The 27,100-nt window shown below is 43.7% G+C and overlaps 3 protein-coding genes across 4 annotated transcripts in view; 2 read left to right on the top strand and 1 right to left on the bottom strand.

The window, feature by feature from the left end:
- LOC128381062 (tripartite motif-containing protein 16-like) overlaps positions 1-1,407 on the top strand; it is a 1,665-nt gene extending 258 nt beyond the window's left edge. The window contains exon 1 of the mRNA XM_053341012.1: positions 1-1,407. This exon is cut by the window's left edge and continues 258 nt beyond it. Coding sequence (XP_053196987.1) covers positions 1-1,407 — 1,407 coding nt within the window.
- Positions 1,408-8,084: 6,677 nt separating this feature from the next.
- Positions 8,085-14,966, bottom strand: LOC128381061 (chromobox protein homolog 2-like). 2 transcript variants are annotated; one of them, XM_053341010.1, is made up of 5 exons: positions 14,898-14,966; positions 14,770-14,813; positions 10,727-10,792; positions 9,694-9,763; positions 8,085-9,569 (listed from the first exon to the last, which is right to left on the bottom strand). In XM_053341010.1, exons 1-5 carry the CDS (start codon positions 14,961-14,963, stop codon positions 8,148-8,150), a joined length of 1,668 nt encoding a protein of 555 aa, XP_053196985.1. In that variant the 5' UTR covers positions 14,964-14,966; the 3' UTR covers positions 8,085-8,147. The 2 variants fall into 2 exon arrangements, with proteins under 2 accessions (XP_053196985.1, XP_053196986.1); XM_053341011.1 differs by having other exon boundaries at positions 8,085-9,566.
- A 4,486-nt stretch (positions 14,967-19,452) lies between these two features.
- LOC128381065 (cytochrome c oxidase assembly protein COX11, mitochondrial) lies at positions 19,453-24,296 on the top strand. The gene is made up of 4 exons (XM_053341016.1): positions 19,453-19,815; positions 20,858-21,013; positions 23,269-23,394; positions 23,958-24,296. Exons 1-4 carry the CDS (start codon positions 19,495-19,497, stop codon positions 24,144-24,146), a joined length of 792 nt encoding a protein of 263 aa, XP_053196991.1. The 5' UTR covers positions 19,453-19,494; the 3' UTR covers positions 24,147-24,296.
- The last annotated feature ends 2,804 nt before the right edge of the window (positions 24,297-27,100 follow it).

Here is a 27,100-nt window from a genome sequence, read left to right as displayed (position 1 = left end):
GCTCCTGCTGATCACTGCTATGCTGGACCTGAAGATGTGGCCTGTGATGTCTGCACTGGGAGGAAGCTGAAAGCCTTCAAGTCCTGTCTGCAGTGTCTGGTCTCTTACTGTGAGAATCATCTCCAGTCTCACTTTGAGTCAACCAAACTACAGAAACACAAGCTGGTGGAGCCCTCGGAGAAGCTCCAGGAGAACATCTGCTCTCGTCATGATGAGGTGATGAAGATATTCTGCCGTACAGATAAGAAGTGTATCTGTTATCTGTGCACTATGGAGGATCATAAAGGCCACGACACAGTCCCAGCTGCAGCAGAAAGGACTGAGAGGCAGAGAGAGCTCGAGGTGAGTCGACTAAACATCCAGCAGAGAATCCAGGACAGAGAGAAAGATGTGAAGCTGCTTCAACAGGAGGTGGAGGCCGTCAGTCGCTCTGCTGATAAAGCAGTGAGGGACAGTGAGAAGATCTTCACTCAGCTGATCCGTCTCCTCCAGAAAAGAAGCTCTGATGTGAAGCAGCAGATCAGATCCCAGCAGGAAACTGAAGTGAGTGGAGTCAAAGAGCTTCAGGAGAAGCTGCAGCAGGAGATCACTGAGCTGAAGAGGAAAGACGCTGAACTGAAGCAGCTCTCACACACAGAGGATCACAACCAGTTTCTACACAACTACCCCTCAGTGTCACAACTCAGTGAACCTACAGACTCATCCAGCATCAATATCCGTCCTCTCAGATACTTTGAGGATGTGACAGCAGCTGTGTCAGAGCTCAGAGATAAACTACAGGACATCCTGAGGGACAAATGGACAAACATCTCAGCGGCAGTAACTGAAGTGGACGTTTTACTGCCACAACCAGAACCCAAGACCAGAGCTGAGTTCTTAAGATATTCACGTGAAATCACTCTGGATCCAAACACAGCAAACACATGGCTGTTATTATCTGAGGGGAACAGAAAAGTAGAAAGTAGGTATCAACATCAGTCTTATTCTAGTCACACAGACAGATTCACTGACTGGTGTGAGGTCCTGAGTAGAGAGAGTCTGACTGGACGTTGTTACTGGGAGGTGGAGCGGAGTGGAGGAGGAGCACTTTTTGTAGCAGTCGCATACAAGAATATCAGCAGAGCAGGAAGTGAATCTCAATTTGGATGTAATGACAAATCCTGGTCTTTATGTTGTGACACTAACAGTTATGAATTTTGGTTCAACAACATTAATACTCCCGTCTCAGGTCCTGATTCCTCCAGAGTCGGAGTCTACCTGGATCACAGAGCAGGTATTCTGTCCTTCTACAGCGTCTCTGAAACCATGACTCTCCTCCACAGAGTCCAGACCACATTCACTCAGCCTCTCTATGCTGGACTTTGGGTTTGTTATGAATCCACAGTTGAGTTGTGTAAAGTGAAATAGACAGAAGTCATTTCAGACTTCATGTGTCAGATGCTGTAATTCTTCATGTTTTTGTCTCCATGTTTCTGAGCTGCTCAGAGATCAGCTGACATGCTAATAGTGATATTCAACTTTTATTTTACTTTATGTATGCATCGTTTATATAATCAGTTTCTTTAAATGTGACTTTTTCCTGTGTGTTTTTATCCATGGAGGCTCTCACTGCTAATCATCATGTTTTTAACCTTCATTGACATTTCTTCAGATGAAAATGTGAACTTTTCTTTGTTCTAAATGTTAGTTTCATGTTTGTATTGATGTATTTGTGTCTGTTGTTTCTTAAACAGAGAAAACAGCAGAACTTCCTTCATCACAGATATTTTGTTCTCATCACTTTGTAAATTCATAAAGAAATGTTCAATCAAACTGTAATGATCATGATAATAATCATTAATGATGTTCTTGTACATAGCTGACATTCTGGGTTACACTAACTGACTGTGTGGATGAAGTCAATCTGAACATGAAATCATTGATCACACTTTACTGATTGGATGTGTCGACAATCTGAAGCTTCAATAATCAATAAAGATGATTTTATCAACAGTGATCAAAGTGTTTTCTTCTCATTCAAAGCTTCTGGAGAAAATGTGAAACTACAATGAGAGTTTATTAAAGTTCACATCATAATACTGCAGTACTTTTACTGTAATACTGCATACTACATCACTATAATACTACAGTACTTTTACTGTAATACTACATCACTTGTAAGGCTGCAGTTCGCTCTGACAGCCACTAGGGGGCCGCAGCGTGTTTCTGTCTGTCATTCAAACCCCATTAAAATGAATGAAACTGACAGAGTGTTAAGGTGTGTGTGAGTGTGTGTGTGTGTGTGTGTTTGTGAGTGTGTGTGTGTGTGTGTGTTTGTGAGTGTGTGTGTGTGTGACTGAATGTGAATCATCAGTACGAGTACAAACTGCAAAAATGATGATTTCATGAAACTGTAGTGTGTGTGTGTGTGTGTGTGTGTTAGACAGATGGGGGGTTGGGGAGGGGGCTGATGGGGGAGTGGGGGGGCAGAGGGGGGTTACACTGCCCCACACTGTTCAAACTGTTTATGCATACCAGTGTGCTGTGAGGGCCTCTCTGTCGCTGCCTGTTTACTCAAACTTATTTTGGGAAAATTCCACCTCGCTGCACGACTCTGGCCATAAATCACTGAATCTGCAGCTTTGTGGGATGATAGCTTCTGTCAGTCACACACACGCACACACACACACACGCACACACACACACACGCACACACACGCACACACACACACACACACACACACACACACACACACACACACACACACTCCGCTGTGTTTTCGTTGGTGTAACTAAGTACTTTTACTTCACTTCTGTACTCGAGTATTTTTCACTTGTCTTTCAGTGTTTTAGGATTTTAGTCGGACACATTATTAAATATATATATATATTACATATTGATTTTAAAACATTTTATATATAACAGCACATAACTGTAATGATATTAACTTAAACATATGAATGATATTACTTTATTTCTCTGATGATAGACTCAATAATCTGCTGTTTGTTTGCCGTTAATTCATTAATTAATCTCATTAATCTTTTCATTCACTCATTATTATTCTTTCATATATCATTAATCCATTCACTCTCTTTATTAATCAGTTTAATAATCTTTAATTAATCCAGTCAAAGATTATTAATCTCAGTTGATTAATCTCTGATCACATGACGCTGTGTTTCTGTATTAACTCAGAGCTCCAAACGTCATATTTTAATCTGGTATTTTAGGGTTTTGATCATTTATAAATCTGTCTGCATTGATTATTGATCCACTTCTCTGCAGCCAATCAAACAGAAACTCAAATAATCTCCATCATATTAAATCTGAGAGCTGCTGGAGCGACGGCGACCCCTGCTGGAGGAAAACATGAACCACAGACCAAGAGACAAAGCTTTAAATTCTTTAGGTACTTCTTCTTTATGGTTTATTTCAAATACCTTCAAAATGGCAGAGAGGCACACAGGCTACAAGTGTCTGAAGCTAGTAAGCCAATATGAGCACCAGATAGATATCACATGAGAAAAAAACATATTTACAAATATAAATTAACACATATTTCAACTCTAACAGACACTGTGACGGCAGATTTATTAAAAAATAATAAAATAAAATAACATTAAGTGATGATGGTGGAATGTCTTCGTTTGAGATGATGAAAAGAAATCAGCTTACATTTATTTATATTGTGCGTAGTGCAAGAAATACTGTCAGTAATAATAATTATAATAAAATAATAATAATAATAATAACTGATCATTCACATTCGTAACACCTTTGGTCCAAAGAACTGAAGAAGTCCAGCCAGCAGGCCCATGTGGGACCAGAAGGGTTCAAACTGGGCCGCAAAAATGGGACCCAAGTGGGTTTTTGTCTTCAGTTTCCATGGTGACCACACCTGTGTTTACCCAAATGGGCTTCAGGTGGGATCTGACTGGGTTTCAGGTGGAGCCCAACTGGGTGAGACTCATGTGGGCTCCATATGTTCGCCCATATGGGGTCAGAATGGACCTTAAATGGGCTTCACAGGTGGGGCCCATATGGGGTCTAAATGGGATCAGAATGGACCTTAAATGGGCTTCACAGGTGGGGCCCATATGGGGTCTAAGTCAGATCAGAATGGACCTTAAATGGGCTTCACATGTGGGCTCCATATGGGGTCTAAATGGGATCAGAATGGACCTTAAATGGGCTTCACATGTGGGCTCCATATGGGGTCTAAATGGGATCAGACTGGACCTTAAATGGGCTTCACATGTGGGCTCCATATGGGGTCTAAATGGGATCAGAATGGACCTTAAATGGGCTTCACATGTGGGCTCCATATGGGGTCTAAATGGGATCAGACTGGACTTTAAATGGGCTTCACGTGTGGGGCCCATATGGGATCAGAATGGACCTTAAATGGGTTTCACATGTGGGGCCCATATGGGGTCTAAATGGGATCAGAATGGACCTTAAATGGGCTTCACATGTGGGGCCCATATGGGGTCTAAATGGGATCAGAACGGACCTTAAATGGGCTTCACATGTGGGGCCCAATATGTTTGCCCTGTTTATGCCCATTTAGCCCCCTTACGTCCCACATAGGCGTCATGTTACTGACACCATGTGGGACGTGCAAAGTTAACCCAGTTCCAGCCCACATGGACCTGCTGGCTGGGAGACGATTACAAAAAAAAGAAAAAAGCGCGATGTGTGGATGAAGGTTTACCGATCACAGACAAACTTTACTCGTTTTTTTTTTTTTATGGGTTTTTTTTCTTTTCTTTTCTTTTGACGTCATGCTGCCACATATTTAAAAAGTTTGGATACAGGTCCGACAAACACAAAACGTTCCTACTCAAACTAATCGTCACAAGCAGCTGAACGGTGGCAGTGGTGTGAGAGGAACCTGAGGCACTGGAGAGGCGGCGGCGGCGGCGTACATCCATCGGGACTTTTTAAACCCCCCCTACCCCCCCCCCTCCCCGAAACGCAGTCTGAGCCCAGCAGGAGACTTTATCGGTTTAACCCTTTATAGGACACTCATTGAAAGGAAGGGAGAAAGGAAGGAAGGATGGAGGAAGGAATGGAAGGAAGGAAGGACAGAAGGAAGGAAGGTAGGGCGGAGGAAGGAAAGGAAGGAAGGACGGAGGAAAGAAGGAAGGAAGGAAGGTAGGGCGGAGGAAAGAAAGAGAGAAGGAGGGAGGGAGCAAGGAAGAACAGATGGAAGGAAGGAAAGGAAGAAGAAAGGGGGATGGAGGAAGGAAAGAAGGAAGGGAGGAGAGAAGGAAGGAAGGAAGGAAGGGGGAGGAAAGAAAGAGAGAAGGAGGGAGGGAGCAAGGAAGAATAGATGTAAGGAAGGAAAGGAAGGAAGGACGGAGGAAATAAGGAACGAGGGAGGGAGAAAGGAAAAGAGGAAGGGAAGAAAGAAGGCAGGGAGGAAGGAAAAAGGAAGGAACGATATTTTGGGATATTTATAGAAGTTACCAAATATAACTATTTTCCCAATAAAGGGTTAAAAAAAAAAAAAATCTTCACTCAAAGTCCACTTACTTAACTTTTTACCCCCCCCAGAACTTTCAGCCGTACCTCATGGTCTTCTTCATCATCAGCAGACAGAGTGCGCAACAATCACATGACCGAAACACCGTGAGCACCGCTTGAAAGCTTGAAAACAAAAAGCCAGTAAGTTAACCTTTAGTGATGAAGACCATGAGCTATACTTGAAAGCTCTTTGAGGGGAAGAAAGCTAGCAAGTGGACCTTGAGTGAAGATTAATAATATCGACCGTCTGTGACATCGCGACTGAAGCTTCTGTTAGCTTGACGACTAGTTAGCGATGAAGACCATGAGCTGTGCTTGAAAGCCCTGTTGAAAGAAAGGGGGAAGGGAGGAAGAAGGAAGGAAGGAAGGAAGGGGAAGGAAGGGAGGAAGAAGGAAGGAAGGAAAGGAGGAAGGAAAGGAGGGACGAAGGAAGGAAAGAAAGGGGGAAGGAAGGGAGGAAGAAGGAAGGAAGGAAAGGAGGAAGGAAAGGAGGGACGAAGGAAGGAAAGAAAGGGGGAAGGAAGGGAGGAAGAAGGAAGGAAGGAAAGGAGGAGGGAATGAAGGAAGGAAGGAAGGAAGAATGAAGGAAAGGAGGAAGCAAAGGAGGAAGAAGGAAGGAAGGAAGGAAGGAAGGGAAGAAGGGAGGAAGGAAGGAAAGAAAGGGGGAAGGAAGGAAAGAAGGAAAGGAGGAGGGAATGAAAGGGGGAAGGAAGGAAGGAAGGGAGGAAGAAGGAAGGAAGGAAGGAAAGGAGGAGGACCTTGAGTGAAGATGAACTCATAAACCGCCGGTGTCATCATGTGATCAAACTGGAGTTGATGAAAGTTCCAGGAAGAAAGCTACATTCAGACTGAAGTGTCATCGCATCGTCACATGACCCGAAGTTTCAGTCACGTGACGACAACTCAGCGAACCCTCTCCACCGAGGAGGACCATGAGCTGCGCTTGAAAGCTCAGGGAAGTAAAATGCTGAGCAGGTTGAGACTGATCAGTCTGCTGATGAAGACCATGGACTTTGTGCCTGAAAGCCCAGCTAGTAAGTTGACCATGAGTGGAGATGAATATTCATTATTATTTTTAAAAAAGTTTTAATTTAAAGCTTCAAACTTCTCAAACATTGCCGACGAGAAACTTTAAAACTCGAAATCTGCAAAACTTCTGGTGAAATGACTCTTTAACCCTCCTGATGTCCTCGAGTCAAGGAAGGAAGGGAGGAAGGAAGAAGGAAAGGAGGAAGGAAGGAAAGATGGAAAGACGGAAGGATGGAAGGAAGGAAGGGAGGAAGGAATGAAGAAGGAAGGAAGGAAGGAATGATGAAGGGAGGAAGAAGGAATGATGAAGGGAGGAAGAAAGAAGGAAAGGAGGAAGGAAGGAAGGAAGGAAGGAAGGAATGAAGAAGGAAGGAAGGAAGGAATGATGAAGGGAGGAAGAAAAAAGGAAAGGAGGAAGGAAGGAAAGAAGGAAAGACGGAAGGATGGAAGGAAGGAATGATGAATGGAGGAAGAAAAAAGGAAAGGAGGAAGGAAGGAAAAAAGAAAGAAGGAAGGGAGGAAGGAAAGAAAGAAGGAAGGAAAGATGGAAGGAAGGAAGGAGGAACGGAAATAAGGAAGGCAGGAAGGAAGGAGGGAGGAAAGGAACAGTCAGAACAGACGGGGTCAATTTGACCCGGGAGGATGACGGGAGGGTTAATGAGGTTCGGAGCCGCTGGAGGAGCAAACGTTACAGGATCAGCTTCATTAATTCATCGTTTGTTCTCTAAAAACATCCGAAAGATGCTCCGATCTCCGTCACGTACGCCGAAGACGAGCAGCGACCATCGAGTGTTCGGTTCCATTATTAAAACAGCTGCTGATTCATTTCCTGTCAATTCATCGGTTAAAGTACGACGGACGTAAAAAGAAAAGAAAAAAAAATACTGACCTCGAGGACGGGGGCAAATACTCTGAGATTAACCCTCCTGTTGTGCTCAGGTCAAGGAAGGAAGGAAGGAAGGAAGGAAGGAATGATGAAGGGAGGAAGGAAGTAAGAAAAAAGGAAATGAGGAAGGAAGGAAGGAAGTAACGAAGGAAGGAAGGAGGAAAAGAGGAAGGAAGTAAGGAGAGGAAAAAAGGAATGAGGAAGGAAGGAAGGAAGTAGGAAAGAAGGAATGAGGAGGGAAGGAAGGAAGGAAGGAAGGAAGGAAGGAAAAAAGGAATGAGTAAGGAAGGAAGGAAGGAAGGAAGGAGAGAAGGACAGAAGGAAGGAAGGAAGGAGGAAAAGAGGAAGGAAGTAAATTTACGACTTTAATCTTAATAGCCCCGCCCCCCCCCTTCCTCTTCCTCTTCCTCTTCTAGGTCAGTATTTTATATTTCTTACATACGTGGCCCTGTTAGCGTCGTCGCCGCTTGAGGAGAATAAAAGTCGTGACTCTGAGTTCGTAGGTTTCCGTCTTCGGACTCAGACTGCGTTTTAGCGTCAGGAGGAAACGAGGGTTTAAACATCAGGGTTCCTACTTCCTGTTCCTTCCGTGTGATAAATGCTCGACGTGTGACGGCTGTGTTCGTGTCGGTGAGCGTGTCGGACGTCCGGCTCGGTGTTGTGCGTGTCGGTAGGAACCCTGAGAGCTGCTGCGGGAAGAGTCGGGAGTCAGTTCGTCCTTCAGTGATTCCGAGAGTTGAAGAATCCCACGCTGGTCGGCGACTCCTTCACCGTCACCGTGATGAAGTTGGCCGTGACGTCGGTGACGAACACGTGCTCCAGGAGGCTGCGCGTCGGCCGCCAGTCCGTTTCCGTGTCCGACTCGGTGGCGTCGTTGCCGAGGCTGGGCCGGCTGTTGCTAGGATACAGGACGGTGTCGTGCTCCGAATCGCTGCTGCTGGTCTCGTCGGAGTCTCCGGTGCTGAGCTCGTTCAGGCTGCGGGTTTGTTTCCGCTCCTCCTGCCGCACGCTGCCGTTCCCCCGCCCGCCGCCGCCCGCCATCTTCTTAGCGTCTCCTAGCATTTCCTTCCTGTCCTCTCGTAACCTCGCCTGCTCCGCGCCGCCTCCTGCCGGCAGACCCGAGCGATGCCCGGCGGACGTTCGAGTGTCTTTGAAGCCTCCCGCCGCTCCTTTTACGACGACCCCGCTCCTCAAGCTGGACCTGGACGGGGCGGCGCCGCTCGTGTGCGCCCCCTGCAGGCTGCTGCCGGCCGGCGGCTTGCTGACGCTCTGCAGGTTGAGGGCTCGGAGGCTCAGCGCCTGGTTGGCTCGGTCTCGTGGCGTCGGCGAGGCTGACGGTTTGGAGAGACCGGAGTTCTGCTGCTTGTGATGAACCGACCCGCTCTGACCCCCGAGGCCCTCCTGCCTCCTCTGGCCCAGCGGGGAGCGATGGACCCCCGCCGGGCCCCCGATAAACCCGCCCAGAGACCCCGAGCTTCCTCCTGGTTTCAGAGCAGACACTTTGAACCCGTCTCCTCTGCTGCCGCCGGTCTCTGACGTGGAGCGCTTCAGCTCGGACAGCGAGTTCTTACTCTGTGAAGCGCCGGCTTTGTGGGAGGAGGAGGAGGAGGAGAGGGAGCGGTTGGTCCAGATGCAGCTGAGGGATCCGGGTTTGGAGGCGGCGCTCTGGGAGAAGGAGCTGCTGGAGGTCTGCGAGGCGGACACGGCCTCGTCTCTGGCGCTCCGGCTCATCCCGGTGTAGGTGAAGCTGGCCGGCTGCAGCGGCTTCTTCACGCCGGGCCGAGGATCCTCCCTGGACGGTCTGAGCGCCTGGTGGTGGCGAGGAGGAGCAGGAGGAGGAGGAGGAGGAGGTGGTGGAGGAGGAGGAGGAGGAGTAGGAGAAGGCGGTCTACTCTTCGCCTGTCGTAGAGCTCTCAGGTCGGGGGGGAGCGGCTTCCTGCCTCGCTTCTTCTTGCAGGGGGGGTCGGGCTTGGCCAGCAGGATCTGAGGCCTCTTCTGGGGGAGCGGGAGGACTCGAGGGCCGGGCTTCGACTTCTTGGTGTGATCTTCATCCTCGGAGGAAGAGGAGGAGGGAGACGAGGAAAGGCCGGAGGAGGAGGAAGAGGAGGAGCGGCTGTCTTTAGGGACGGCTGGAGCAGGCTGCTGGAAATGTAAAACAATCAATAATCAATCATCAAAAAACTAAGTTAAAAAATAATCTACAATAAAAATGAGGAAGTAGAAGAAGAAGAAGAAGAAGAAGAAGAAGAAGAAGAAGAAGAATGACCAGAATCTTCCGCGGACGTCCTCGAGGCCTCTTCCCTTTCTTCTGGAACAGAAGCTCTCGCTCTTGTTCTCTACAATAAAAAGAACAACGTTAAAATAAATCACACACATCTGTCCCAGCTGTTATAGATCATCATCATCATCACCTTCATCATCATCATCATCACCTTCATCATCATCATCATCACCTTCATCATTATTATTACTATTATTATTATAAGAAGAAGGAAGGAAATGAGGGAGGAAGGAAGGAAGGGAGGAAGAAGGTAGGAAAGGAGGGAGGAAGAAGGTAGGAAAGGAGGGAGGGAGAAGGAGGGAGTAAGGGAAGAAGGAAGGAGAGGAGGGAGGGAGGAAGGAAGGGAGGAAGAAGGTAGGAAAGGAGGGAGGGAGAAGGAGGATAGAAAGGAGGGAGGAAGGGAAGAAGGAAGGAAACGAGGGAGTAAGGAATGGAGGAAGAATGATGGAAAGGAGGGAGGGAGGGAGGGAGGAAGGAAGGGAGGGAGGGAGGAAGGAAGGGAGGTGGAAGAGAAGGAGGATAGAAAGGAGGGGGGAAGGGAGGAAGGAAGGAGAGGAGGGAGGAAGAAGGTAGGGAGGGAGGGAGGAAGGAAGAAAGAATGAAAGAAGGGAGGAAGGAAGGGAGGTGGAAGAGAAGAAAGTAAGGAAGGGAGGAAGGGAAGAAGGAAGGAAGGAGAGGAGGGAGGAAGGAAGGAAGGGAGGAAGAAGGTAGGAAAGGAGGGAGGGAGAAGGAAGGAGAGGAGGGAGTAAGGAATGGAGGAAGAATGATGGAAAGGAGAGAGGGAGGGAGGAAGGAAGGAAGGAAGGAAGGGAGGAAGGGAGGAAGGAAGGGAGGTGGAAGAGAAGGAGGAAGAAGGAAGGAAGGGAGGAAGAAGGAAGGAGAGGAGGGAGTAAGGAAGGATGGAAGGAAGGAAGGAAGGGAAGTGGAAGAGAAGAAGGATAGAAAGGAGGGAGGAAGGGAAGAAGAAAGGAAGGAAGGAAGGAAGGAAGGAAGGGAGGAAGGAAGGAAGGAAGCTTACCTCTTGTGAAACGCTGCCAGTAACCTCGGGTCCAAAATGTTTTCTTCTGGCTCCCAACTGTTGTGCCTGAAACATGAAGATGAATCATCACTTCCTGCTCAACCCTATATATGTATTATAAAAGTATACTTTACATTTTAATACACAATGAAGTGAGCATTTAAAAGAGCTTCCTGTTTAATGTGAACGCATTTACAAACTAATATCAGTTATATGAAGGAGCTGCAACTAACGATTATTATTAGGTGAGTCTCTAGTTAACACAGTCACTGCTTTAACCGTAACACCGGTACATGACCATAAGAGTCACTAGTTAACACAGTCACTGCTTTAACCATAACACCGGTACATGACCATAAGAGTTACTAGTTAACACGGTCACTGCTTTAACCATAACACCGGTACATGACCATAAGAGTCACTAGTTAACACGGTCAGTGCTTTAACCGTAACACCGGTACATGACCATAAGAGTCACTAGTTAACACGGTCACTGCTTTAACCATAACACCGGTACATGACCATATATGTATCTACTTTAACTAGAGTCACTAGTTAACACGGTCACTACTTTAACCATAACACCGGTACATGACCATAAGAGTCACTAGTTAACACGGTCACTGCTTTAACCATAACACCGGTACATGACCATAAGAGTCACTAGTTAACACGGTCACTACTTTAACCATAACACCGGTACATAACCATATATGTATCTACTTTAAGTCACTAGTTAACACGGTCACTTCTTTAACCATAACACCGGTACATGACCATATATGTATCTACTTTAACTAGAGTCACTAGTTAACACGGTCACTGCTTTAACCATAACACCGGTACATGACCATAAGAGTCACTAGTTAACACGGTCACTGCTTTAACCGTAACACCGGTACATGACCATAAGAGTCACTAGTTAACACGGTCAGTGCTTTAACCGTAACACCGGTACATGACCATATATGTATCTACTTTAACTAGAGTCACTAGTTAACACGGTCACTGCTTTAACCATAACACCGGTACATGACCATATATGTATCTACTTTAACTAGAGTCACTAGTTAACACGGTCACTGCTTTAACCATAACACCGGTACATCTACTTTAACTAGAGTCACTAGTTAACACGGTCACTACTTTAACCATAACACCGGTGCATGACCATATATGTAGGCTATCTACTTTAACTAGTCATTAGTTAACACGGTCACTGCTTTAACCATAACACCGGTACATGACCATAAGAGTCACTAACACCGGTACATGACCATAAGAGTCACTAGTTAACACGGTCACTGCTTTAACCATAACACCGGTACATGACCATATATGCATCTACTTTAACTAGAGTCACTAGTTAACACGGTCACTGCTTTAACTATAACACCGGTACATGACCATAAGAGTCACTAGTTAACACGGTCACTACTTTAACTATAACACCGGTACATGACCATAAGAGTCACTAGTTAACACGGTCACTGCTTTAACCATAACACCGGTACATGACCATATATGTATCTACTTTAAGTCACTAGTTAACACGGTCACTTCTTTAACCGTAACACCGGTACATGACCATAAGAGTCACTAGTTAACACGGTCACTGCTTTAACCGTAACACCGGTACATGACCATAAGAGTCACTAGTTAACACGGTCACTACTTTAACTATAACACCGGTACATGACCATATATGCATCTACTTTAAGTCACTAGTTAACACGGTCACTGCTTTAACCATAACACCGGTACATGACCATAAGAGTCACTAGTTAACACGGTCACTGCTTTAACCGTAACACCGGTACATGACCATAAGAGTCACTAGTTAACACGGTCACTGCTTTAACCGTAACACCGGTACATGACCATAAGAGTCACTAGTTAACACGGTCACTACTTTAACTATAACACCGGTACATGACCATATATGCATCTACTTTAACTAGAGTCACTAGTTAACACGGTCACTGCTTTAACCATAACACCGGTACATGACCATATATCTACTTTAACTAGAGTCACTAGTTAACACGGTCACTGCTTTAACCATAACACCGGTACATGACCATATATGCATCTACTTTAACTAGAGTCACTAGTTAACACGGTCACTGCTTTAACCATAACACCGGTACATGACCATAAGAGTCACTAGTTAACACGGTCACTGCTTTAACCATAACACCGGTACATGACCATATATCTACTTTAACTAGAGTCACTAGTTAACACGGTCACTACTTTAACCATAACACCGGTACATGACCATAAGAGTCACTAGTTAACACGGTCACTGCTTTAACCATAACACCGGTACATGACCATATATCTACTTTAACTAGAGTCACTAGTTAACACGGTCACTGCTTTAACCATAACACCGCTACATGACCATAAGAGTCACTAGTTAACACGGTCACTACTTTAACCATAACACCGGTACATGACCATAAGAGTCACTAGTTAACACGGTCACTGCTTTAACCATAACACCGGTACATGACCATAAGAGTCACTAGTTAACACGGTCACTGCTTTAACCATAACACCGGTACATGACCATATATGCATCTACTTTAACTAGTCACTAGTTAACACGGTCACTGCTTTAACCATAACACCGGTACATGACTATATATGTATCTACTTTAACTAGAGTCACTAGTTAACACGGTCACTGCTTTAACCATAACACCGGTACATGACCATAAGAGTCACTAGTTAACACGGTCACTGCTTTAACCATAACACCGGTACATGACCATAAGAGTCACTAGTTAACACGGTCACTACTTTAACCATAACACCGGTACATGACCATATATCTACTTTAACTAGAGTCACTAGTTAACACGGTCACTACTTTAACCGTAACACCGGTACATGACCATAAGAGTCATTAGTTAACACGGTCACTGCTTTAACCATAACACCGGTACATGACCATATATGCATCTACTTTAATTAGTCACTAGTTAACACGGTCACTACTTTAACCATAACACCGGTACATGATCATATATGCATCTACTTTAACTAGAGTCACTAGTTAACACGGTCACTGCTTTAACTATAACACCGGTACATGACCATATATGTAATTGCTTTAAGTCACTAGTTAACACGGTCACTGCTTTAACTATAACACCAGTACATGACCATATATGTATCTACTTTAACTAGAGTCACTAGTTAACACGGTCACTGCTTTAACCATAACACCGGTACATGACCATAAGAGTCACTAGTTAACACGGTCACTGCTTTAACCACAACACCGGTACATGACCATATATGTATCTACTTTAAGTCACTAGTTAACACGGTCACTGCTTTAACCACAACACCGGTACATGACCATATATGTATCTACTTTAACTAGTCACTAGTTAACACGGTCACTGCTTTAACCATAACACCGGTACATGACCATATATGCATCTACTTTAAGTCACTAGTTAACACGGTCACTGCTTTAACCATAACACCGGTACATGACCATAAGAGTCACTAGTTAACACGATCACTGCTTTAACCATAACACCGGTGCATGGCCATATATGTATCTACTTTAACTAGAGTCACTAGTTAACACGGTCACTACTTTAACCATAACACCGGTACATGACCATATATGTATCTACTTTAACTAGAGTCACTAGTTAACACGGTCACTGCTTTAACTATAACACCGGTACATGACCATATATGTATCTACTTTAACTAGAGTCACTAGTTAACACGGTCACTGCTTTAACCGTAACACCGGTACATGACCATAAGAGTCACTAGTTAACACGGTCACTACTTTAACCATAACACCGGTACATGACCATATATGTAATTGCTTTAAGTCACTAGTTAATACGGTCGGAGCTCCACCGGGGAGCCGCCGTGTCTCTCCCCGGTAAGGAGCAGACATCCCCGGCAGGTTTATGGTTAGCAGCCCCGGTGAGGAGCAGCAGCAGCAGCAGCAGGCTTTGTTTGGAGCCATGTTTGCAGCGTTAGCTCCTTTAGCAGCTACTCACTTGGACGACCATCCTCTCCACTTCACCAGATACTCCAGCTTCCCCTGCGGAGGACACAACACGTGAGACCGGGGCACACACACCGGCTCCGGGGACACACTCTGCCCGGCGGCCCGCTGCCTGCTTACCTTTCTGGGCCGTTTGCTGAGGATGCATTCCGCATCAAATACCTGGCCGACCGTGACCCCCTCCATTACTGCTGCAGCGGCGAGAGCGCGCATGACCCCGCACGGCCGCCGTAGCGCTGCAGACATCATAATAAACCCCAGACCTTACTGTTAGAAGGTATTTATTCACTTATAACCATAATAATAACCATAAAATAGTATTATTATCATTGTAATTGTTTATCCTTAAACAGACAGGAGTGGAAAATGAGAAAATATAATTTGATCTTACATGTTATCTCATTTGCACCTAAAATAAAACATTTCCATTAATATTTTTAATATATTTTGGATTTTATGAGTTCTATCTCCACCAAGATATGTTGCCCCTATAGCCTATAAGGTATAAAAATGGTAATAATGGCAAAAAACAATTGAATCTTTTATTAGGCAAAGAGAAGTGACACTCCATTGCTTTCCCTGATCATTAATATCACACATACTAGTTTCTAAACTGATTTTTATCATTTCTATCAAAGTATAAACCTACAACAAGCTTCAATTCTACCAATTAAAGGCTCATATACAATTAAACAACAACCTTAACCATCCTAAAGTTAAAGAGTCTGTATCTCCTGGTGCACGCTGCCTGTTTAAGGGTTAAAATTATTAGTAGTAGTAGTATGAGAAGATTTTTATTTCCTTATTCTATTAACATTATTATTATTATTATTAACATTATTATTATTATTATTAACATTATTCATAGTAGTAGTATGATAAGATATTTATGCACTTGTATTATTATCATTATTATTAGTATTAGTAGTAAAGTATAAATAATAATACATTTATTTTATAGAGCTCTTTTAACAATACCCAAAGACGCAAATTAAAACATGTCCTTCTTTCCTACCTTACTCCTTCCTTCTTTCCTTTCCTCCCTTCCTCCCTCCTTTCCTCCCTCCTTTCCTTATTCATTCTTTCCTCCCTCCCTCCTTCTCTTTCTTTCCTCTGTCCTTCTTTCCTACCTTACTCCTTCCTTCCTTCTTTCCTTTCCTCCCTTCCTCCCTCCTTTCCTTCCTTCCTTCCCTCCTTTCCCCCCTTCATTCTTTCCTCCCTCCCTCCTTCTCTCTGCATTTCCTCTGTCCTTCTTTCCTACCTTACTCCTTCCTTCTTTCCTACCTTCCTCCCTCCTTCCTTCTTTCCTTTCCTTTCCTCCCTCCCTCCTTTCAGTATTATATTCATGATTCATGGTTCAGCTCCAGAAATGATAAGAAGTGATTCATAAACCAAGCGTCATAATTTATGAGTCACGTTGAGATAAGACGAGACGGTGAACTCTTATCAACGACTATAAACTTCTTCATGTCCTGATTTAAGTTAAGATAAGATAACTCTAAACCTTTATTAGTCCCGCCATGAGGAAAGAGCAGTAAAAGTAGAACAGCGCCAATAAAACAAGAATAAAGAACAATAGAGGAGGGAGGAAGGAAGGAAGGAAAGGAGGGAGGAAGGGAAGAAGAAAGGAGGGAGGAAGGAGGGAAGGGAAGAAGAAAGGAGGGAGGAAGGAGGGAAGGAAAGAAAGAGGGAAAGAAGGATGGAGGAAAGAAGTAAGTAAGGAAGGAATGTAGGAGGGAGGGAGGGAGGAAAGAAGGTATGAGGGAGGGAGGGAGGAAGGAGGGAAAGAAGGACAGGACAGAAGGAAGGAAGGATGGAGGAAAGAAATAAGGAAGGAAGGAAAGGAGAGAGGGAGGAAGGAAGGAAAGGAGGAGGGAATGAAGGAAGGAAGAAGGAAAGAAAGAGAGAAGGAGAGAGGAAGCACAGATGGAAGGAAGGAAGGAAGGAAGGAAGGAAGGAACAGTCAAAACAGACGGGGTCAGTTTGACCCGGGAGGACGACAGGAAGGTTAATTTAAAGATTGATTTAACTTATCTGTTGAGTTTGCCTGTGAAAAGAAAATTGCTAAAATAGAAATATATATATATACTTACCTGCTGAGTGGATTAATGACTGAATGAACAGTTTATCTCTGTGTATGACGTCATGTGGTGTAAGTCTGTGTGTACTTAGAGAGGAAGTAGTTCATTTATATTTCCTCCTTTTTCAGGAAGTAACACAAACCGCTGTCCCTTTACCTCAGCAGAGTTATTATTGATCATCTCTTCAAACATTTCCTTCTACTCTGGGAACATGTTGTGTTTGACTTCCATAATTATCCTAAGCAGGAAGAAAAATGTTATTTCTTAATAAATTTGATTTTATTTCTGGCAAAGTTTTTTTTATCCATAAGAGTAAATGTAATAAGAAAGAACCTTGTTTTGATGTTTTGATGTTTTTCAGAAAGAAATTGAGCATTATTTTAAGTTACTTGATAATTTGACTCATCAAAAGGCTTTAAAACGCTAAATATCTGAACCTATTACAACCTTTATATTTAATGTAACTACCCCTGGATCATCTGTTATCTTATCTCTTTCTTGTATACTGTTCATTGTGTACTGTATGTGTGCTTCTTTTACAATTAAAAAAAAAAAGGATGTAACACAACAAGCAAATAAAAGAAGAAAACTGGAAAACTGTTTGATTCATTGAGAGGAATCCGAATGGCTCTGTCTCTTTCAAGTGGAGAAGCTGCACAGAATACAATAAGATATAATATAATATAAAATGCATAACATCCAGAGGTGGACAGAGTACACAGCTTCCTTACTTCAGTAAAAGTACTACGGTCAGATGTGTACTCAAGTAAAAGTACTACGGTCAGATGTGTACTCAAGTAAAAGTACTACGGTCAGATGTGTACTCAAGTAAAAGTACTACGGTCAGATGTGTACTCAAGTAAAAGTACTACGGTCAGATGTGTACTCAAGTAAAAGTACTACGGTCAGATGTCTACTTCAGTAAAAGTACTCAAGTATATGTTTTTAAAAGTACTTGATTATCAAGACTACAAGAGTACATTTTCTAAATATTGCAAATATTGGTTTCCTTCCTTCCTTCCACCCTTCCTTCTCTCCTTACTTTCCTCCATGGTTTCCTTCCACCCTTCCTTCTCTCCTTACTTTCCTCCATGGTTTCCTTCCTTCCTTCCACCCTTCCTTCTCTCCAGGTACTCACGGTTATGGATAGAGATGTAGTAAAGAGTAAAGAGTACAATATTTGCCTCTCAAATGTACTCGAGTAAAGTCATGAGTACTCCCCAAAAATGATACTCGAGTAAAGTACAGATCAATCAAAACTGTACTCAAGTAAATGTACTCCGTTACTGTCCGGCTCTGATAATATACCTACTACTATACTGACCTATATAATACACGGCACGCGCTCAAACGTGTGCGGAACCTTTCCTTCCGTGTTGCAGACGGAGTTATTAGTGTGTTGCACAGTTGTTATGTATGTTGCACCTTCAAACATGTTGGGTAAGGTGTGTTTGTGCCCGGCTGTGACTGACTGCTGAACTCACACTTTACAGGTATTTCACGTTTTTTAAAGATTATTATTTTTTAAAGATTATTAAAATAAGCGTTTTTCTGAATGGAGCTCTGTTAGCGGTTAGCATCCGGTGACTCCTGCAGGTCAGAGGATCTTCACATGTCCACTGTGTCGGTTTGTTTTTTATTACATTTATTAAACTTATTAAATAATGGATCAATTAAACTAAACTTAAACCTTGATGTCAGTCTGCATGGATGAGCTCGCGCTGCTTTAATGCACGGTTAAACCAGAGCGCGCCAAACTCTGCTTTCAAAACACGTGATTTAACGATCCTCTCGGTTTTTGGTGAATAAATAAACACACTAGAATAAAACTTAAGACATGTAGTTAAACTTAAATGTCCACTGGAGAATTCGGCTTATATATGATTCATCAAAAATACTGAACAAGAGTGATATTTACAGTTTTAGTGGCTTCCGGTGCTCTCCTCTCTCCTCTCCTCGCCCGTGTGACTGTCAAAATAAAAGCATTAAATTAAATGTTTCAGATTAATTTATATTAAAATAAATGAAGGTGAGAAAGTGACTCACGTGCCGGATTAAAGAGTGACTGTGTGTGAATTTATTAAAAGTGTTTGATTATTATATTACATGCATAATGTAAAGGCCGAGGAAGGTTTAGTTAAATTGTACATTTTTTGAATAGAGGTTTGTATTATATATGACTTATTTGAATAATGTTTTCTATAAATGTCACTCACTTTAATCATGTTTTATACAAATATGACTTATTTTACTCATATTTTATTCAAATATTACTTATTTTAATCATGTTTTATACAAATATGACTTATTTTACTCATTTTATACCAATATGGATTATTTTAATCATGTTTTGTACATGTGGTTTAAGAAAGCAGGGACCAAATAATGAAATCTGTGCCAGCAACAGAAAGTCCACACACAGGTTTAATTTAATACGATATCACAAGTGAGATTTAGAGCCTCTTCTTAAATCATACCTGCATTGGGAGCTGATATCTCATTAAATCATACCTGCATTGGGAGCTGATACTTCAACTCTTCAGCTGTTAATGAGTGTTTGTATTCCCTCCAGGTGAGTTGCTCCAGGTGAGTTGCTCCAGGTGATCCCCCCCCCCCCCCCCCAGGTGTGTGTGGCCATGCTGCTGCCTCTGCTGGTGCGTCCGTCCCTCTGCAGCTCTCAGGTGTCGGTGCTGTTGCAGCGATGCGTCCGGACGCTTCAGTGCGACACTTCGAAGGCCCTCCACTCTCAGACTGAGCACTGCTTCCTGCGGCGGAGGCTTCCTTTGTGCCTCCACTCTCAGAGCCGTGGCGCCAAGAGTCGACACAGGCAGAGCAGGAGCCAAGAGCAGGAGTGGAAGAGCAGGAACAAGACGGTGCTGACGTACATCGTGGCTGCCGGGGTGGGAATGATCGGCCTGTCCTACGCTGCCGTGCCGCTCTACAGACTCTACTGCCAGGTGAGTGTTGACCTGCTAGTTACTAGAGAAGCTTTAGACCAGAGGTGTCAAACTCATCTTCATTCAAGGGCCACATACTGCCCAATCTGATCTTATGTGGGCCAGATCCTTAAAAGGAAGGAAGGAAGGAAGGAAAGAAGGAAGGGAAGAAGGAAGAAAGGAAGGAAAGACAGAAGGAAGAAAGGAAAGACAGATGGAAGGAAGGAAAGACAGAAAGAAAGGAAAGACAGAAAGAAAGGAAAGATGACAGATGAAGGCGGGAAGGAAAGATGGAAGGAAGGAAGGAAGAGAAGAAAGGGAGGAAAGACAAAGAAAGGAAAGATGGAAGGGAGGAAGGAAGGAAAGACAGATGGAAGGAAGGAAGGAAGGAAGGAAGAGAAGACGGGAAAGAAAAACAGAAAGAAAGGCAAGATGGAAGGAAGAAAGGGAGGAAGAGACGACAGGAAGCAAAACGGCCCAGATTGGACTCCTTGAGGGGCCGGTTCTAGCCCGCGGGACCCATGTTTGACACCCTTGCTTTAGACTCTCTCCTCTCCTTCCTCTCCTTCCTCACCTTCCTTTCTCTCCTCTCCTTCCTCTCTCTCCTATCCTTCCTCTCTCTCCTCTCCTTCCTTTCTCTCCTCTATCCTTCCTTCCTCTCTCTCCTCTCTACCCCAACCAGTTGAGGCAGATGTTCTCCCACTGAGTCTGGTTCTGAGGGTTCTTCCTGTTAAAAGATGTTCTCCCACTCTGAGTCTGGTTCTGAGGGTTCTTCCTGTTAAAAGGGAGTTTTTTCTCTCCACTGTGTCTCATGTGGGAATGTTGGGTCTCTTTAAAGTTAAAACCTGAAGAGTTCGGTTTAGACCTGCTCTATGTGGAAAGAGCCTTGAGATAACTCTGTTGTGGTTCGGCGCTATACAAATAAAGATTGATTGATTGAAATACGGGTTGGCAATAGGAGCAGTTCAAAAATATGTTAAAACAAGTTTTAAATTTGATTAAACCACATGGAAAAAACATAATTGACTCGTGAATAAAGATTGACTGACTTATTTGCTTTCAGGCGTCCGGGCTCGGTGGCACGGCGGTGGCCGGCCACGATGCAGATCAGGTGGAGTCAATGACGCCGGTGAAGGAACGCATCATAAAGATCCAGTTCAACGCCGACACGCACGCCAGCATCCAGTGGAACTTCAGGCCGCAGCAGACGGAGATCTTTGTAAGATCTTTCTCTCCTTTAACACACATTTCCCCGAAGTTTCAGAATCAGCTTAATTGTGTGAATACGTTCATGCATACGATGATCCAACATCAGTATTCAGTAAGGGATGTGAAAGAGCTCATGTTTTCAGGGAGGGCATAACCGACGAGTAACCAAACATTTATCTCCATGCTGACATTCACAACAAGCTTTAACTGAACAAACTAAATTAAATGATAATCAGCCTTCTTTACACAAACACATTCATTAAAAGAATAAATCTTACAGACTTCTAAAAAAAAAAGCATGGATTATTTTCTCCCCGTCATGAACAACGCTGAGCATTTCCTTTACTATCATGTTAGCAATGAGACGTAACGTTACCTGGAACTCCTCTAAAGGAGGGGGTCCAGGAGGATCCTGACCAGGAGCCCAAACCACCTCAGCTGGTTCCTTTCCATGTGAAGGAGCAGCGGCTCTACTCCTAGCCTCCCCCGGATGTCTGAACTCCTGACCCTATCTCTAAGGCTGAGCCCAGACAGTCTCCGGAGGACACTCATTTGGGCCGCTTGTATCCACTATCTCATTGTTTGGGTCACTACCCAAAGCTGGTGAGCATAGGTGAGGGTTGGGACGTAGACTGACTGCTAAACTGAGAGCTTCACCTTCAGGCTCAGCTCTTTCTCCACCAGGACGGTCATCACTGCTGATGCTGCACCCATCCACCTGATGCTGCACCCATCCACCCGTCAACCTAACGCTCCATCTTACCCTCAATGTGAAGAAGACCCCCAGATACTTAAAGTCCTTTGTTTGAGGTAGCAACCCCCCCCCCCCCCCCCGACTCCCAACCTTGAGGCAGTCCACCTTTTTCCAGCAGAGCACCATGGCCTCAGACTTGGAGGTGCTGACTCTCATCCTGACCGTTTCACCTGTAGAGTCCAACAGAACAACATCAACCACAAAACCCAGAGAAGCAATTCTGAGGTCCCCAGCTGGACTCTCTCTTCCCCGGCTGCATCTTGAGATTCTGTCCATATTCATGCGCTATGATAAATTCAGTGAAATGACAATTAAAAATAAAGATGAAATAAAAGATTTCTAGATTAGAAAACAATATTAACCACAGCCCACTGGGTCCCGTTGTTGAACCAGAGAATTCATGTGTCCACCACAACAGAGGATCCTAATTGACTAAACACGGAAACAACACCAGTGGAAACTGTCAATTCTACCCATTACACCACCACATCCCATGTTTCCAAAGAGTTTGTGGTCATTTCAAGTATTTGTGTGAGACTAGGTTGCAGTAAGCATGAATACTAACACTTAAAGCCACTGGAGGAGAGAGAGGAAGGAGAGGAAGGAGAGAAGAGAGAGGAAGGAGAGGAAGGAGAGAAGAGAGAGGAAGGAGAAGAGAAGAGAGAGGAAGGAGAGGAGAGAGCGGAAAGAGAGGAAGGAGAGAAGAGGGAGAGGAAAGAGAGGAGAGGGAGAGGAAGGAGAGGAGAGGGAGAGGAAAGAGAGGAGAGGAGAGAGAGGAAGGAGAGGAGAGGAGAAGGAGAAGGAGAGGAAGGAGAGGAGAGAGAGAGAGAGGGAGGAGAAGAGAGGAGAAGGAGAGAGAGAGAGAGAGAGAGAGAGAGAGAGAGAGAGAGAGAGAGAGAGAGAGAGAGAGAGAGAGAGAGAGAGAGAGAGAGAGAGAGAGAGAGAGAGAGAGAGAGAGAGAGAGAGAGAGAGAGAGAGAGAGAGAGAGAGAGAGAGAGAGAGAGAGAGAGAGAGAGAGAGAGAGAGAGAGAGGCTAAAAAGTAATCGACGCACTGGCTACTGCACTATTATAACTTGTGTCTAGTGAAACAAACAGCTTCCGGATTTGCTTCTTCATTTGATGCGTTCTTTATTTCTCACCGTTTCAATGATCTTCAATATTATGCAAGTATTCATTGCCAGTGCATATAAAGTCCAGTCAGCTGTGTCACATACAACAAACAGGCATGACAGAGCCCGGAGCGGCCGAAAAACTGTGTGCTCATCCGTCCAGCAACACCTGACACCTGACAGAAAGTTCCTACCTATACAGAAACGTACACCCAACACCATAAGGACACCTACTGGCCCAATTTGGTACCTTGACACACATTCACATAGAAATGGCTCCTACATACACATTAAATACAATCACAGCCTGAGGTTTAGGTGAATCGTGTGGAGGGACAGAAACATGAAGCTCCAGTCATGACTTGAGACTTTTGTAAAGAGTTTGTGTGTTTGCTGTGCAGGTGGTTCCAGGTGAGACGGCGCTGGCCTTCTACAGAGCCAGAAACCCCACAGACAAAGCCATCATCGGCATCTCCACCTACAACGTGGTGCCCTTTGATGCAGGACAATATTTCAACAAGATCCAGGTAACCCAGCAGGCCGAAGTCTGTCAGAGTTTCACCTTCTTACAGAGAAAGAGAGTCCACATGTTGCTCCACAGTAGTGATTTTAAATGTCTGCATGTCAGTAGTCACGGTCATGGTATAGTAGAGATAATTCTGTTTTTTTTCCAGCTGTGAGCAGATACTGTTTCTGTTGTGTATTACATTGTGTGAGAATATAATATCATTATGGTATCCCAACAATAAGGCAACATGAAAACAGAAAATAACCCTAACCCTATCCCTATAGCACAAATCAAAGATAGCTAGTCCTTAACTTTAACTTAGAAGTGAAAACCAAACTTAAACATCAATTTGAAATGACCGAGTCTTAAGCAACCCCACTACTATACTCACCTTTCCTCAGGACTTTAAATGTTTAGTTAGAAAACTGGTCGTCTTGTCTTGATGTTTATAAATCTCTAAAATCAAATCGATGGTTTCTCCTGTTGTCTCTCAGCTGTTCTGTCTCAGTGTCTCCTAAAAAAAAAAAAAAAAAAAAAAGGGGATGGCATTTAAACATGTGACTTCCTGTTGTCTCTTCACAGTGTTTCTGCTTCGAGGAGCAACGTCTGAACCCTCACGAGGAGGTCGACATGCCCGTCTTCTTTTACATCGACCCGGAGTTTGACGATGACCCGAGGATGGCACGAGTGGACACCATCACTCTGTCCTACACCTTCTTTGAGGCTAAAGAGGGTCAGAAGCTTCCTCTGCCGGGATACAGCTACAACTGACAGAGACAACGCTGAAAGACTCAACCTGGACCTGTGTGTGGGCTTAAATATCAGCAGAGCAACAGGAAAGCAGAGGAATATAATCCAAGACTCTTTTCTTTATTTTAAAAGTCTATTAGTCTATTAATCAATTAATTACCAATCATTAAATTATTCAGCAACTTTTCTGATATGTTGTGTTTTCAGTCAAAAGTCCAAATTCTGATTCCAGTTTCTTAAATGTGAATATTTACTGGTTCCTTTTAGTCTTCTGTGACAGTAAACTTTTAGTCAGTGATGCATCAAGTATTAATAAAACATTTTTAGACTAAAAAATATTTGTTTTCAAAAGAAGGAAAAAAAACTGAAGCTTAAAGCCCAATTTCCACCGGGTCCGTTAGCGGCGCATTACAGCTGCGCCGTGGTCACGGGAGCTGATCGGTACCACGATAACCATTAAGAGTGTTTCTACCGGGAGCGTCTCAGCAGCAGCTCTCCACACCGCAGCGCTACCAATAGGCAGCATTTCTATTTTTGACGGAGCCGTTTGTAACTCGCGACAAGCTCAACGGAGCAGATTGCACCAGACAGGAAATCAGACACTGAATCGGCATAATAAAACTTCCGTTTTTCAAAATAAAACAACCCGTGCAGCCTCCCGATCGTATTTCAGCAACAAACAGGAATAAACCAGACAGATAAAGACTCCATCTAGCTACGTAGCTACTGACAGATGACATCAGCACAAACATCAAAGAAAATTACCAAATCAACCAAAATTTGAGTAAGTTAACAAAACCGGGCCGTTTAGTTGTGCTGCTACTACAGTAATTACGGTAAACTAGTTACTACCGTAATTACGGTAGACTAGATACTACAGTAATTACGGTAGACTAGCTACTACAGTAATTACGGTGGACTAGCTACTACAGTAATTACGGTAGCCTAGCTACTACAGTAATTACGGTAGACTGGCTACTACAGTAATTACGGTAGACTGGCTACTACAGTAATTACGGTAGACTAGCTACTACAGTAATTACGGTAGACTAGCTACGACAGTAATTACGGTAGACTAGTTACGACAGTAATTACGGTAGACTAGTTACGACAGTAATTACGGTAGACTAGCTACTATAGTAATTACGGTAGACTAGCTACTACAGTAATTACAGTAGACTAAAGGCACTCGTTGGGATTTGATTGGGCTGCCGTAATTACTGTATTAACAGTGCAACTTAATTTTAAAAGGCAGCTTTCTCTCCCAGAGCTCCGCTACTGTAACGCTCCCGGTGTGAGTTGACGCCGAGCAGAGGACGGAGCTAAACAGTGGCGCTGACAGACCCGGTGGAAATCCCCAGTAACTCTTTATGCAAATCCAGTGTGTCTTTTTTTCAGGATTTTATCATAGAAATAAAAAATCTTTGTGAAATATAACATGTTTTAGGTTTTAATAAATAAAATGATTCTTTTGAGAGAGCTGCAGAAACACAGTAAACCTGAGTTCTGTGTTTTTTCACAGTGCGAGCAAACAGAAGCTGTGATGCATCAGCCACTAAATATACACTCATTATTACTTTGCTTCAACAAGAAGAAGATGAACCATAATGCATCTTTTTCAAAGTGCAGATTTCATTCCAGAAACTCAAATCTGTTTAACCTTCCTGTCGTCCTCGGGACCCTTCCTTCCTTCCTTCCTTCCTTCCTTCCTTCCTTCCTTCCTTCCTTCCTCCATCCCTCCTTCTCTCTTTCTTCCCTTCCTTCTTTCCTTCCTTCCTTCTGTCTGTCCTCCCTCCATCCCTCCTTCTCTCTTTCCTTCCTTCTTTCCTTCCTCTCTCTTTCCTCACTTCCTACCTCCATCCCCCTTCCTTCCTTCCTTCCTTCCCTCCTTCCTTCCTTCCTTACTCCCTGCTTTCCTTCCTTCTTTCCTCCCTTCCTTCCTTATTCCTCCCTTCTTTCCTTCCTTCCTTCCTCTCCTACCTCCCTTACTTCTTTCCTCCCTTCCTCCCTCCCTTCTTTCCTTTCCCTTCCTCCCTCCCTACTTTCCTTCCTCCTTTCCTTCCTTCTTCCTCCCTTCCTTCCTTCCTTGACACGAGGACAACAGGAGGGTTAAAAGTATTAAAAATAGATTACATTTATCTCACTTTTATTTTTCAGTTAAAAGTCCACCTTTTTCCAGCAGAGCACCATGGCCTCAGATTTGGAGGTGCTGACTCTCATCCTGACCGTTTCACATGTAGAGTCCAACAGAACAACATCAACCACAAAACCCAGAGAAGCAATTCTGAGGTCCCCAGCTGGACTCTCTCTTCCCCGGCTGCATCTTGAGATTCTGTCCATATTTATGCACTATGATAAATTCAGTGAAATGACAATTAAAAATAAAGATGAAATAAAAGATTTCTAGATTAGAAAACAATATTAACCACATCTTTTTCAAAGTGCAGTCTCTCTTTTGGTCAGATTTCATTCCAGAAACTAAAATGTGTTTAAAAGTATTAAAAACAGATTACATTTATAAAAAGGTTTTCAGACTTTAATAAAGGATAAAATATTAGTTTTTAGGTGTAACATTTCTAAGAGAAGAGAACCTGGATTATTTTTCTACATTTCACTTCCAGATGTTTGTTTTTCACATCGCTCGCGATCGAAGAGACGAGTCGACCGCCAGGATGAAACAGAAGAAATTCAGGAGTCGATGCTGCGATGGACAAAAGTTCAGAGAATGAACTGATTCAGACTGTTGCTGTGTGTGTGTGTGTATGTGTGAGTGAGAGAGAAAATGTATATAAATCAGAACATTTATAACAGCTACAGTTTCTTCTGATGAACAGTTATAGTGAATTCTTCCAAAGACTGAATAAATAAATGATGACAAATCGAAGTTGGTCTTCATGATCTATCATTTCTTTTCACTTTAATTTTCTGTGTGTAACAATGAAAAGCATTAAACATAGAGAACAGGCAATAAATAA

Source organism: Scomber japonicus, chromosome 20, assembly GCF_027409825.1.
Source record: "Scomber japonicus isolate fScoJap1 chromosome 20, fScoJap1.pri, whole genome shotgun sequence".
Classification (NCBI taxonomy): domain Eukaryota; kingdom Metazoa; phylum Chordata; class Actinopteri; order Scombriformes; family Scombridae; genus Scomber; species Scomber japonicus.
This window is presented reverse-complemented; position numbering and strand designations above follow the sequence as displayed.